This window comes from Pterocles gutturalis, unplaced genomic scaffold (assembly GCF_000699245.1).
Source record: "Pterocles gutturalis isolate BGI_N339 unplaced genomic scaffold, ASM69924v1 scaffold6333, whole genome shotgun sequence".
Lineage (NCBI taxonomy): Eukaryota > Metazoa > Chordata > Aves > Pterocliformes > Pteroclidae > Pterocles > Pterocles gutturalis.
In genome coordinates, this window is record NW_010122873.1 from 1 (window position 1) to 13,472 (window position 13,472).

The 13,472-nt window shown below is 35.1% G+C and overlaps 1 protein-coding gene across 1 annotated transcript in view; it reads left to right on the forward strand.

Annotated features, from left to right (window-relative positions):
- Window positions 1-195: 195 nt before the first annotated feature.
- The window catches only part of LOC104464839 (regulating synaptic membrane exocytosis protein 1-like), a gene marked incomplete at its 3' end in the record, with an annotated part of 66,225 nt that continues 52,948 nt past the window's right edge, over window positions 196-13,472 (forward strand). The window contains exons 1-5 of the mRNA XM_010077678.1: window positions 196-303; window positions 1,054-1,164; window positions 3,340-3,439; window positions 5,697-5,820; window positions 12,499-12,545. Of these exons, the coding sequence (XP_010075980.1) occupies window positions 1,129-1,164; window positions 3,340-3,439; window positions 5,697-5,820; window positions 12,499-12,545 (307 nt within the window). The remainder of the gene's footprint in view (window positions 304-1,053; window positions 1,165-3,339; window positions 3,440-5,696; window positions 5,821-12,498; window positions 12,546-13,472) is intronic.

Sequence of the window (13,472 nt, forward strand, 5' to 3'; positions counted from 1 at the left end):
GATAAAGATGTGAAAAAGCAGAGTTTGAAAGAAATGCATTATTATGTATTTTTGGGCTTATGTTATTAGGCCACATTGTTTTCAGTTTGCTGTAAGTTAATTTGAATGATAATACAGGTTTTGTATTTGCTTTATCAAACTCTTGCATATTAAATTCATGTATACAGAAGTAATCATTCATACATCGTTCTCTGTTTGAGAGATTACACATTTCTTTCTATTCGTATTCTTCCAGGTGACTTGGATTATTACTGGCTGGATCCTGCCACGTGGCACAGCAGGGAGACATCCCCTATTAGTTCGGTAAGAAATGGGGAAAAAAAGATTCCTAAGTATGAACTAAATTGTTTGCTGATTATTTCAGTTCAGCATAGATGTTTTGTTGAAAATATGATTCTGTACAAATTATATATGAAAATTTGGTTTAGTGGATTATGGAAACTGAAATCAGAAAGAAATTTAAATTAAAATGTATGCTAGTAAAATTGCCTTAATTTTAACTTGAATTTAATTCTTTTGTAGACATGATACTAGATTTCGCTACACACCGCAAAAGCAGCTGTGAGTGTGATGCTGCTCTGGGAGAGATTAGTGTCTTTTTATTGGGGTCTTGGGGATTGACTTGGAGTGGGAAAGCATCATTTAGATTTTTATTGTATAGTGAACCCATATCGTAGTTGTATAACATGTATATTGTTCTAAATAAGAGAATTTATGAATGCACTTTTCAGGGTCATGGAATTTAAAAGTAAATGTTTAATTTCATTATCTAAGGTTTTAAATGTTTAATTATATTGTACTTTGAATTGTATTGTAATTCTACCTGCAGACTTAGTGCTGAGATTTTTTTTACAGTGGGCATAAATATTTAATGAAGCCAGAATCCAACAGATACAATAATAGCAAGCTTGAGTGCAATATGTAACACATCTAAAAGATGTTTGTTTCTACCATGACATAATGATCCAGAAATTTTATTGGTTTATAAACATGCATCTATGTGCAGGAAGATAGTTGCACTTCTTTAAGTCCACTTCTTGGTTTTTTTAACAGCATCCAGTAACGTGGCAGCCTTCTAAAGAGGGAGATCGCTTAATTGGGCGTGTTGTTCTTAACAAGAGAACAACCATGCCAAAAGAATCAGGTGCATTATTGGGGCTGAAAGTAAGTATTACATGGTTTGTGTGGTAAATGAAAGAAACTTCCACTGACCTTAGACCTAGAGGTCTAACACATTAAATCAGAGGACCCACCAAAGTATATGGCCATTTGACAAAAATGTTTTTGAAAAAAAGTATTGTTATACAGATAAATTAGGAATTAAAAGTTATTTAATCCTTCTATGCAGTCTTCCCCTCATCCATGTCAAAGAGCTGAACCGTTCTGATTAAAAAGTGTATGTTTATTCAGCATCCTGTCTGCCAGATACACCGCACCTTGCAGTGCACTAATGGAGTCCTGCCTTTTCTACCTCTACTGTTTTCATTTCAGTCAAGTAATTAATCTCATAATCCACGTACATAAATGTCCTTGGGATGCAAATGTTTGCAAGGTTAGTGTTTAAAATTCACACAGCCACTCAGAAACACAAATTTTGTGGAATGAAACTAAACATTTGCACAAAAATTTGTAAAAAAATCTTTTAAAGCATGTTATTAAACAGATTTAAAGCATGTTATAAAAGAGATGTTATTAAATGTAGTTCCAGTTAATCTGCTGCCCAAAAATGAAGACATTGGCAACACTTTCCAGTTGATTTAAATCCCTAAATTAGTCATTTGTAGCAGACTCTTAGAGTCATGTCTCTAAATTGCTGGAACACTTGGAGAGAGTGCTATTTCTGAAGCTGGTGGGGAGTAAAGTTTGCCAGTTAAAGAATTTCCTTCTCCATATATATTTTTAATTATATAGAGGACCAAAGATGACTGAGAGAATTTAATTTGTGTGTCTTCCTCTCACCACTGAGCAGAACAGAAACAATGCAAAACAGGAAACATTCCCATGCACTTAGGAATGAGTCTCCTTCAAAGGACACTGGCACTGAACGGCTCCTTGCATATAGTTGTCCGATAGTTCAGTCCCTTGCATGTGACGGAGATGGGGGCTGTTGGTTCTGCTCCTCATGGTGAGAATTAACTCAAGAAAGAACCTTGTGAACTTGGTAATGACATGTCCTGGGTAAGAGCCATTTATCCACTTTGAAGAGAGACAGCGTGGTGTGGGAATACAGAAGATGAGAACAACTTCACTCTACTAAATACCTAGTAGTCTGTAGCACAAGGCTGATTTTTTCTGGCAGCATTTTTTTTTTATATATATACGTGCAAAAAAAGGTTTGTCCTAATAGGAAATGTAGAATGGAGAGCTTCTCTTCAATTTTTCAATTTAATTTTTGTACGATGTGAACTAAGGCCCCCATTGATAAATTTGACACATTCTCTTGTGAGAACCTTGTTGACAGGTAGGCTTCTGGATCTTCTTGGATATATATATCTGTATTAAAGCTCCTACTACTTGTGATTGCGACATGGGGAAATCATAACTAATGAACCAGTGTTCCACTATTTCATTTTATTAGAAAACTCCTCCCAGGATATTCCTGACAAAAGAGAAAACAAACAAACAACTGGAGAGACTAAAACTGTATTTTCTTGGTTTATACTTTATTACAAATCTAATCTCTTGAGGGTGCACCCCCTTTTTTTTTTTTTCCCTGATTTTCCTGATCTCTTATATCATGCAGTCATCTTCAAAAGTAGCTCTCTTCAGTTCTGTTTAACAAAAGCCGGAAACTGCTGTTTTGTCCTATCATGTGTTTGGATGAGAGGGCTTGGGTTTTAGCAGTAGCAATGTTCTTGAGGACTGTTTGCTCGTGTTTCCTAGTAGTGTATTTGCTAAGTTTTTTTAATTGTTGTACCAATTGGATTTTGGGATTTTCATAGGTTTAGTTTGATGTGCACTTGCAGTTTAACCGTAAGAACGTGACAGACATCTATTTGCAAAAAGTGCATTTTCTTAGTTATGTATTATGAAACATTCTTTCAGCAACAGATTTAGAGACTTATCATACTGCATAAGGTTGACTAGTCAAACACATTAAAAGGAATATCAATTTTATTAATTCGGTGTCAGCTTTACGTCTTTTCAGGTAGATCTGGCCTTTTTGTATCTTCAACTTTGTCTTTAAACCTCTGTAAAGCCCAACTTGACAATAGATTTGCTGATGCCTATTTTATGTTTCATTTTTAAAATAATGTGAAAACTGATCTGTCTGTATATTTATACTTGATATGATGTCTGGTTTGTGGTTTAGAAACTCACAAATTTATGATTAACCAGGTTGTTGGAGGAAAAATGACAGAATTAGGACGACTCGGTGCCTTCATTACCAAAGTGAAGAAAGGTAGCTTGGCTGATGTGGTGGGGCATCTCAGAGCAGGTAAATCCATCAGTTGCATGCAAAATACATTGTATTTTAATGATGGCTTTTTGTAATGCATCTGTTTATTTATATTAACATTGGTCATGTGATATGCTAATATTTTTTAAATATGGGACAATACTGTAATGTTACTATAGAATGCCACAGTAACTACATTTCTGATTTATTATTAACTCCAGTTGCTTGGATGTATGAGGAAAATACAAGACACTCCTGATGACTGCTGGTGTCAGGACTGAGTGTCCGTGGTAAATTTTTGCTTGCTAGCTCACGATCTGCTTGTTACACTCTATAGAACCAATGCACACATTTTTTAAAACTGTTTTGTTGTGCCAAACAAAACTTGCTACAGTTATTTTACTTGCACTATAGCATCACTTGGAAGGATGATGCACTGTGTATACAATGGACTCTTTTCAATGTGAATTTTTACAAATAAAAATGGAAAACAACCCAATAAAATTGTCTTAAAATATTTAATTTATATAAACTGTATATACTGCACTTATAAATAAGTGGCTGTGCTGTTGGCACTCTCAAAAAACTGCTTGTTGACTCTCAAAAAGCTGCTTAAGTCCTCTGAAATAGGGATACAGACACCTTGTGTGTTCCTCCTCAGGGTTCTCAACCATATTGCACCTATTTTTTCCTCTTCAAAATGTGGTAGATTCATTACTGTGTAAATTAGGTTTAAATCATGATTTTTAGTGTTAACAAATTTAGCATATGTCTGTGTGGGTTTTTGCTATTAAGTTATAATGGCTGCAAAGCTGGACACATCTTGTTCCTTTTAATGCCTGCGATGCTTTTGTAAATTAAGCCAATTATCTCTAAAGAAATCAGATTTCATTTTCAGGAAAAATGATAGGTTAGTTTATATCAGTTGTTAGCTTTAAAATACAGTCAGAATTATAGAAGAAACTGAGTGTGTTTTCACCGAGTTGTATAAATTTTAAATGAAGTTCCTAGGCAATATCTAATTCCTGTTTCTCCCCAACATAAGATTCTGTGATAAATATATGAAATATTTAAAACTGTTTCAGCTAAACAACATGGTAGAAAATTAAACTTAGGCCAGCAAGCATTTATTAAGCCTTTTATTAGCAAACCCTTATGTTTTAAAGAATGCCAAAGTGCTTTGAAAGCCAGTGGAGTAATCTGTGGAGTCCTTTTTTAAAATACCAAAATAGAGGCTGTTTGGGAAGAAGGACAGACAATTGCTGAATATAAAGAGAAATTGAAGCCATGTGTTTTGGTAGACAGGGCTTCAGTAGGGAGCTATCTAAATAACTTTCACATCATATTTTCCTTTGTGTCCTCCCTAACGTCCTCAGAGATAGCTATTCAGTCCTTGGTTCTATTTTTGGTTCATTTGACATTTTTGGTTCATATCCTCAGAGATAGCTACTCAGTCCTTGCTTCTGTTTTTGGTTCATTTGACATTTTTGGTTCATCAGCCTACCAGTACCTGAAGGGGGTACAGGAGAGATGGGGAGGGGCTCTTTATCGGGGAGTGTAGTGAGAGGACAAGGGGTAACGAGTATAAGCTGAAAGAGGGCAGATTTAGACTAGACATTAGGAAGAAATTTTTCACTGTGAGGGGGATGAGGCAGTGGCCCAGGTTGCCCAGAGAAGCTGTGGGTGCCCCATCCCTGGAGGGGTTCAAGGCCAGGCTGGATGAGGCTTTGGGCAACCTGGGCTGGTGGGAGGTGTCCCTGCCCATGGCAGGGGGTTGGAACTCAATGATCTTGAAGGTCCTTCCAACCCAAACCATCCTGTGATTCTGTGATTCTGTGACGCAGACAGTGACGACTAGTCTTTTTGTAGAGAAATCGAAATGGACAGTATATAAATTGTAATAAATTGTAATAATTTTAAAGGCTTAACAGTAGGTATTTATATTTTTCATTTTTGAAGTTTACCCTATTTTCAAACTTTATTACCGCTGGTTAATAAATTATCTTTTAGAAAGACTTTTATTTTGTAGTACAATAACAGGTGCTGTATCATTTTGGAAATACTTCATATGTTTGATCAAATGGTTTATTTTATATGGTTTGTGTGTACAAATTGTAGCTGTGTTCTGAGAAAAGAGCCTTGATAGTGTCTCAAAAACGTTTTTTTGGGGGGGGTTCAGTACAGCTTTTTAATTGATTTTGAGCAATGTTACTTGGTTATATAGATTTCATTAATATTTTGCACTTCTTTCTAAAAGAATGTGGAAATGAGATAAATTCTTCTCTTTAAATTCAAGGGGATGAAGTTCTAGAATGGAATGGTAAACCTTTGCCTGGAGCTACAAATGAAGAAGTTTACAACATTATTTTAGAATCAAAATCAGAGCCTCAAGTTGAAATTATTGTTTCAAGGCCTATTGGGTAAGGCTAAAGACTTGCTTCTTAAGCACAGTTATTACTTCTACTAGTGGGACTTTTAAAGGGACTATTTGTGAGTTCATTATTTTTTATCTCTTAATAATGGAATATGATTCACTTTCTATTGACATTTTGTATATTTCAGTTTTGGATCTTTGTAGTGATATATAAGTACAGATTATATTTTCTGTATGGTCAAAGTACTAACAAGTTTTTTGCCAAATGACAAAGGAAAATTGATGGATCAAGTGGACCTCTGCATGAGAAAAATCTGTTTTTTCAGGCTTTTTAGCATCATGAAATCAGAATAACTTACATGAGTATTCATGAGTAGAAGGAAATACCAGTGAACATTGAGCATTGCAGGATTTTAATAACTTAATCCCAGTAGGATTTTAAACAGGCCTTCTTTAAAGAGCAAAAAAAGAAAACCCAAACCTTTTATTTGAAAAAACTGTATTTAACCTTAAATAGTAGTAATCAAAATCAAAAGTGGAAACAAAAATACCTTCATACTTTTGAAGGTAATTTATTTCATACAAAATTAGTATTAACCTGTTATGTTTATAATCTTATTTTTTATTTATTATGAATCCAGGTTTGGGGTTTTGTGGTAACAATTCGTATATTCTTGATTTCCCAAGTAAGCCTGAGAAAGATCATGAAGTCTGTTTGAATTGATAAGATTAGTGGGGTTGGCCCTGCACTTGTCACAATTGTTTTAGTGGTATTCTACACTCCTTCCCCCAACACGATTCTGTTGGGACCATTTTGAGCTAAGTCTTATGGGATTTAAAATGAATCATATATTGTAACTTTACATTTATACTGCAGAACAGAGTCATGATTGACAATCAAAGTGACTCTTGGCTAGCTTAAAAAAGAATTAAAAGGATTTTAGTGTGTTTATGTATTTTGTCACCTTCCCAGTTTTCATGTAGACTCATTGTAAGTCTCTGAATACCACTGGCCTGTAGGTAGATGGTAAACTGTTTCCTCCTTATGAATGCATGATCGGTTTTGAATTTGCTAGACTTCATCCTAACTATAATTTTTATCTGTGTCAAATATCATAAGGTTTCAGTTTTAGAAACAAAAACACTATTCATATTCTTTCTGACTAAAACATTGCTCTTTTATTTCGCATCAGCTTTGGATGTTTGGTCTTGTCTATACTTGTGCGAGTGTAGCTATATTTTGCAAATGAGTTCTGCCTTTTTAATGGCAATCACTATTAAAATACTTAAATAAAATTAACATTTGTTGCTAATTCCAGTTATGAGTTTGACCTTCTAATGGAAAATGAAAGTTTGATGAAAAAATAGTGGCTGTTAAAAGCTAAAATTACCATCCAGATGGAGACTGAGGAGGAGTAGAAAACTTATTTTACATTCTTTAGGTGTAAAAATTAGGAGACATTCCTGACTGAGAATTGCAAATTCAGTCCCACATCTTTATAATTAAAAATTAAATGCCATAAAGAGATTTTTGGAAGTCTAGTTTTTTATGTCTAAATTGTCAGAAAAGAAATATATTGACAGTTGACCTGACTTGAACTCCATGTCTCAGTTGAATAAAACCTGAAAATTGATTTGTGCACTTGACCTGACTTGAACTCCGTGTCTCAATTGAATAAAACCTGAAAATTGATTTGTGCAACTGATACAAAAGGAAAGTGCTAGAAGAGTATTTTAAATACTGAGTTTTAGATATATTTAACACTATCAGTATGTTTGCAAATGTCATGTATCCTTAAGCTTTTAAGATAACTTCATTATTAAACCAATTGAATTATTTCAGTTTATGAAATTGATACATCTCGTAGCTTCAAAAAATGAAGTACATTCCAGTGACATATTCTTGGAGAAAAATCGAGAGAACATACCACAACTGTTAAGTGAGGCACAGAATGTGAACTGCGTTCAAAATCCAAAACTGTTTCTGAATGTGAGCAGTGAATTTTTCATTTAAAAAGTGCACCTGGAAATAGTACCAATAAAATGTAAGGTTTTGCTTTGGATGACCCATAGATGTTTTTTTTTCCAGACATAGGCAAAATAGGGTTTGTGCTTTTATTTTCAGATAAATGGAGTCTTGGCAGGGAGGTTTTTCCATACTATAATAGCACTGTTCTTGAAGAGTTGTGTCTTGATTTTTTTTTTTTTTTTCCTGAGAAGAGCAAATAAATATCCCAAAGCAACTAGAGCATATAACTTTGAAATTTAAAGATATTTTCTTTCTCCTGCAGTAATGAGTCAAAGTGCTGTTGTTTTGTCCCAGATTGGGATTTACCTGTCTGTCATCTTAAAAGAACAAAAAATATCAGACATTGTACAATGAAGGAAATCCTGATATTAGTTCACAAAAAAGAACAGACTGCACAGGATTTTCCCCCCAGTTTCTCCTTATTTTGTTATCCAAACTATCAAATTCATGACAGGAAATTTGATTTGATCTGTCAGATCTAGTATAGCAAAAAGTTTTGTTTCTGCTTGAGGTGCTGACTCAGCAAAATCGAAGCTGTTTGATACAGCATTAGGTGATAATCCATTACACCGAAAATATCTGTGAGGAAATAGGTTCCCAAAAGACCTGAAAAATGATACTTTGTCTGCATAATTTAAGTGTTTTCATCTCTAAATATTAATAATGCAAAGAATGTGCCAGTGCTTTTAATGGCCTCCATTTAAAGAGTCCTAGCATATTAGGTCTAAAAAGCCCAACAGTGACACAGTTTGGCTTAAGTGAATAATGGGAGGATTGTAAGCCCACAAATTAGATGTCTGCCAGTTACAAAATTGAGGTCTAAACAATTTGCTCAGTCTTGTAAATTTGGATTTCTGTGTCTACCAGCAAATGTAATTTTGAGTAATGGATAATTATGGGATGTTTATTAGAAAAATGTGAAACATGTAACACTATTAGCAGATGAAGGCATAACAATAATAAACAGTACAACCACAATAATACCTTAAAAACACCATAGAAACTAATTGACGCTAATGCTAATGATTGCAACACAAGGTAAATAAGAAACCTATAAAAAGTAGAATTAATGGGTTGGCTGTCTAAATATGAGGGGAAGAATTACCTATGAATAAGCATACGACGCGAGAAGTGGTTAACATAGGACAACGTCGAAAATCCTCTGGAAGTATGCTTATTGGAGAAAAAACCTGGCATGGTAACTAACTCACCGTGTCTTGTGTGCTCGGGTGAGCTCTATGGGATAGTGCAGGTAAAAAAAATGTTTTTTTTAATTTGTCTCTGTTTTCTTTGTTAGATGCTAGCTAACTTTGCTTGTATTTCCACAGATGATATTTCCAAATTGTTGTTTCTCTGATGTGATTCAGGTCCTCTTTGCAGGGACTGCTACTGTACTCTAGGTCCTTGCAAGGAGGTTGAACCTACATCATAAACCAGGCAGGACTGAATTCCAGGAGTTACTTGAGTAATGTAATTAGTGCAAAATGCAGATTGATCTACGGATTCTGATGGGAAGGAATGGGTTTGGAAACAGGAGAATGAGCACTGGGGACCAGTACTCAGAAACTCTGAAAACTCTGTGGGATGTAGAGGAGAATGCTTCTGTCCCTAGAGCAACCTAAGGAAGCGTGAGCTACAACCCCGTTTGGATTTGGTTTGTCTTCAGTGATCAAGCTCTTGACTATAGCCCTCAGATAATTTATAGCTGTTCCTGTGTTTTGCAAAATAGTGACCCTCACAAGTTCTATATCTGCACTGAGTAGTCTCAGCCTCAGGTGTGGTTTGGTTTAATTTATGTTCTTATTGAGGTGTGGAAGGATAAGACATACACAATAGTCATATGTAACATCACATAAGATCATACAAAACCTTTGCCTTTCAGGGCAGAGCTAGAAAGACCAAACTTGATGTCAGCTGCTCTTTATTGTAATGTGTCTGACATTGCTCTTCTGACATTCATGTTGCTCTGAAAGCAGAGGAAAATTTTGTTGTTATTTTCAATAGGTGATTGTGCTGCTACTTACTTTGTTTTTACCATTTGCTTTGGCTAGTCTAGTTTTGAATATTATAAGTCATGCGGTTTCTACTATTCTGAAAAGCTTTTTTCTTGTAAATCATAGTGTCAGAATGTTTTCTGCAATCCGTAAGAGCAGGCTAGATAAGTCTCTTTCTCACCTAACAAGCTTTAGATTGTAGTTTCTTTTTAGAAATTTAATTCCTTAATTAAAATGACAATATAAAAAAAAAAAAAACCGTTCATACATTTGATAAAGTCACTAGACATATAATACCAGTTATGTTCTTGTGAGCATGTATTATTTGAGAAATGATTGCATAAAGTGGATTATTGAATTTGTAAGAAGTTTAAATATAGACGGAAGTATAGCTTTGAGTTCTTTCATGTCCATTTTGAAATCAATAGCAGAAAGCAGAGCTGTTACAGAGCTTGTTAGGGTACTCTGCTATGAGTTTGGTGATTGGTAGAGTATTGCATGCTTAATTTATTGGTTTCTCTGCTTTTGTGTCTTGCAGTTCTGTGTGGAGCTGTACTTAAACAAGATAAATATATTAGTGAAGAGAAGGTTTCCTACCAATAATTTTGTATATGTATACATACATACATATGCATATACTTTATATACACACATATACATATGTTCATATACATACCTATATATTAAAAAAAATAAAAGCTGCCCATTGTACTATACGGTTTTAGAGATTTCGTGAGGGTGAATGAGCTCTAATATGGTGCAGATGAACAGGGTGGGTGGCAAAGCTACCAAATAATATTTCTTGTGCAAGACATGCGTTTTGTTGGGAGTTGAAATTTATGTTCTAGCTTCAACTGTTCCTGTCAGTTTTTCAAAAGAATTATAAGTGGCCTTGAAAAATACATTAAAGAAATTGTACTTCCAGTTCTGTCCTGTCTGACGAGTAGAGTCTTAAGAAAGATCTGATCATCTTTGCATTTACTTTTACCTGACACAAACTGTTGTATTGCCAGCTCTAAGTAAGGACAATACTATCAACTTGACCGGTTTTTTCACCCACTCAGGAGTTGCAAAACTTAACACAACAGGTTGCGCTTTCTGTGTTGAAACACTCCTTGCACGTACGAGCCCTCATTTAGAGATGCTATATGGGATATTATTACAAACAATGCTATACTGCAGACAAGAGTGTTCCTATTCTAGCACAAGAAAACATTGTAAATGTACTGTTGCATTGAACAGAAAAGTCAGTTTGGATATGCTGAGTAAATAATTCAGACTGATGAGAATTGCCCTGGAAACAGAAGGGAGAAAATGTTAAGAGGAAGAAGTCTGCACAGCAGCCCTGCTGGGCAATGTGTTGTTAATCTGTTTATAGTTTTGGGAAGTAGTACTGTGCCATGTCAAGAATAAGGAATGCAGGTATATTTCTATGAGTCTGAGGAAACAACATTACTCTTGAATGACAAAATCAAAGCAGAGAGGCACATTCTTGTGGAGTGATGTGAGATGTATGCTGATGTGGGACATTAACTGGGATCTGAAATAGGCCTTTTTAAAAGACACACACCAGAAGTTTAAATTGCAGGACACAAAAAGCCATTTTAAGATGAATTGATTTGCCTCTGTTACATTCCTTTTCTGACTTAAGTATCTGTTTCTTTTTCATAAGCAACTTTTATATATGGATTCTTAGTTTTATTGATTTCCAAGTCAGTAAGACAGTGTTTCAGTGAACAGAGAAATTCCTGAATACTTTTTAAATTATTAACTTTAGACTTAACATCTTGTAAATGTTCTTTAGAAATGGTACTGTAATTCCAATTTTGGATTATTTTGTGTAGATGAAAATACTTTCAACTAATTTGCTGAAGAGATTTGTTTCCATTTCCCTGCTCTGCTGCTTTGCTGACATTTGTACAATAACAGTCATTTCTTGCTGCTACAATGTGTTTTCAATGATTGCTGAGAACTCAGCAAGAAGAGATTCAGGAGCTACCAACATCCAGATTTTGATGGAAGAGTAAATTTGTTGATGGCAAAATTTTGTTAGGTGTGTGTGGACTTAACCAGTTTGATTTTGCTTATACCTATATATGTGCTCGGTATGCGTATGTTGAAAAATGTCCATACCCAATCGTAATATGGTTTGATTATTTTTTTAGCCTTTGAAGAAATATATTATTCTTTTGTTTATTTAACACTGATAATGTTATTTGCTTTTTCTTTTTATTATCATAAGACATTTTCATCACTTTCATTCAGTGAGCTCCTTGAGACGTTTATACAAAAATTACTAGTGAGTTAATCTATGTCTTAGTTTTTGGCTTTTTTTTTTTTTTTTCCTCCAAAAAATAGATGAACATCTGTATTTGTACTACCCTTTGCCACCTTTCTTGTCCTAAAAGCTCTCTAACGTTATTGTTCGGTTGTAAGAATATTGTGGAATCCATCCATAATGTTGTAGTGCTCGTATTGTTACGTCTGCTAGTTCCTTAACTTGAAAGAAGTAGTTTGCATTACTAAGATTTTCATGAATGCTAGTGGAAAATATGTCTTTAAATATTTCCCCTTTCTTTCCTTGTAAGCCATTAGAACAGAAACAGATCTGTATTTCTAAACTAGTGTCCGAGAAATGTATTTGTTTCAGCAGAAGTTTGTCTCCTTTGTTTCTAATTACTCATGTGTATTCATGTTTTAGTGATATTCCACGGATTCCTGAGACTTCTCACCCCCCGTTAGAGTCTAGTGAGTACATGCCTCATTCCTTTCGCTAAGCATAGTCTTGTATCCAGCGCAATCATTTTGGCTGTGAGTTTTCTGAAAGATGAGCGCTGGGAGACTGCATGGGCTCCAAGGTTTTTGTATGACAAAATCAAATAGGTTTTGGTCTTGTGTCTTAAATTCAAAACAATAGGGATTTGATCAAAAGCTATACAGATTTCAAATGTTAGCAGGATTTTATTGTTTACCTCTATATCTTGTGTTTTTAGTACCATACCAGTATACTCAATGTGGCCCAAACGAGTTATTTACTTGTTAAGAGAGAAAACAGGTATAAGAGATTGCCAAAGGTACAAGTGGTGCCAGGATTTCACATCCTGCACCATCCAGTGTAAGTCCACAGTTCTTGTTTCTCTTAACACGAAAATGTTGGTTAGGTTAACTTTTTGTGCATCAAAAGAAGGCTTGCCTTTTGAACTATCCCATTTGAATGGTGTCAGCTAGAGTGTGTGAGCACCATGGCTCCCAGTCCTTACTCACCTGAGCCTTGTCTGAGATGCATCCAGAAACCTTCCCCAGGACAGGGTCCTGTGGAGCCACCAAGTGCTGTTACACCTGTTGTGAGTTCATCTCCTTAGTGAGGGCTCTGCTTCGCTAGCAGAGAACTGCTGATGTCCAGCAGGCAGCAGAGCATCCTCCATGCCAGACACATCCTGCGTACCTTCCTGTCTGCCAGTTCCTTGGGAGTTCAAATTTCAGAGGCTACTCAGAGTATAATCAGTGCAACTGATGTGGTTTTATTCATCAAAGATTTGAGATCGTAGAGTCATAAAATCATAGAATAGCTTGGGTTGAAGAGGAGATGGGTAATTCTGTCATAGGACAGTGTTTTATTTAAAACACTTGGTATGGTTTGTCACTGCTATATGAAGAACACTTTTTTATAAGTTA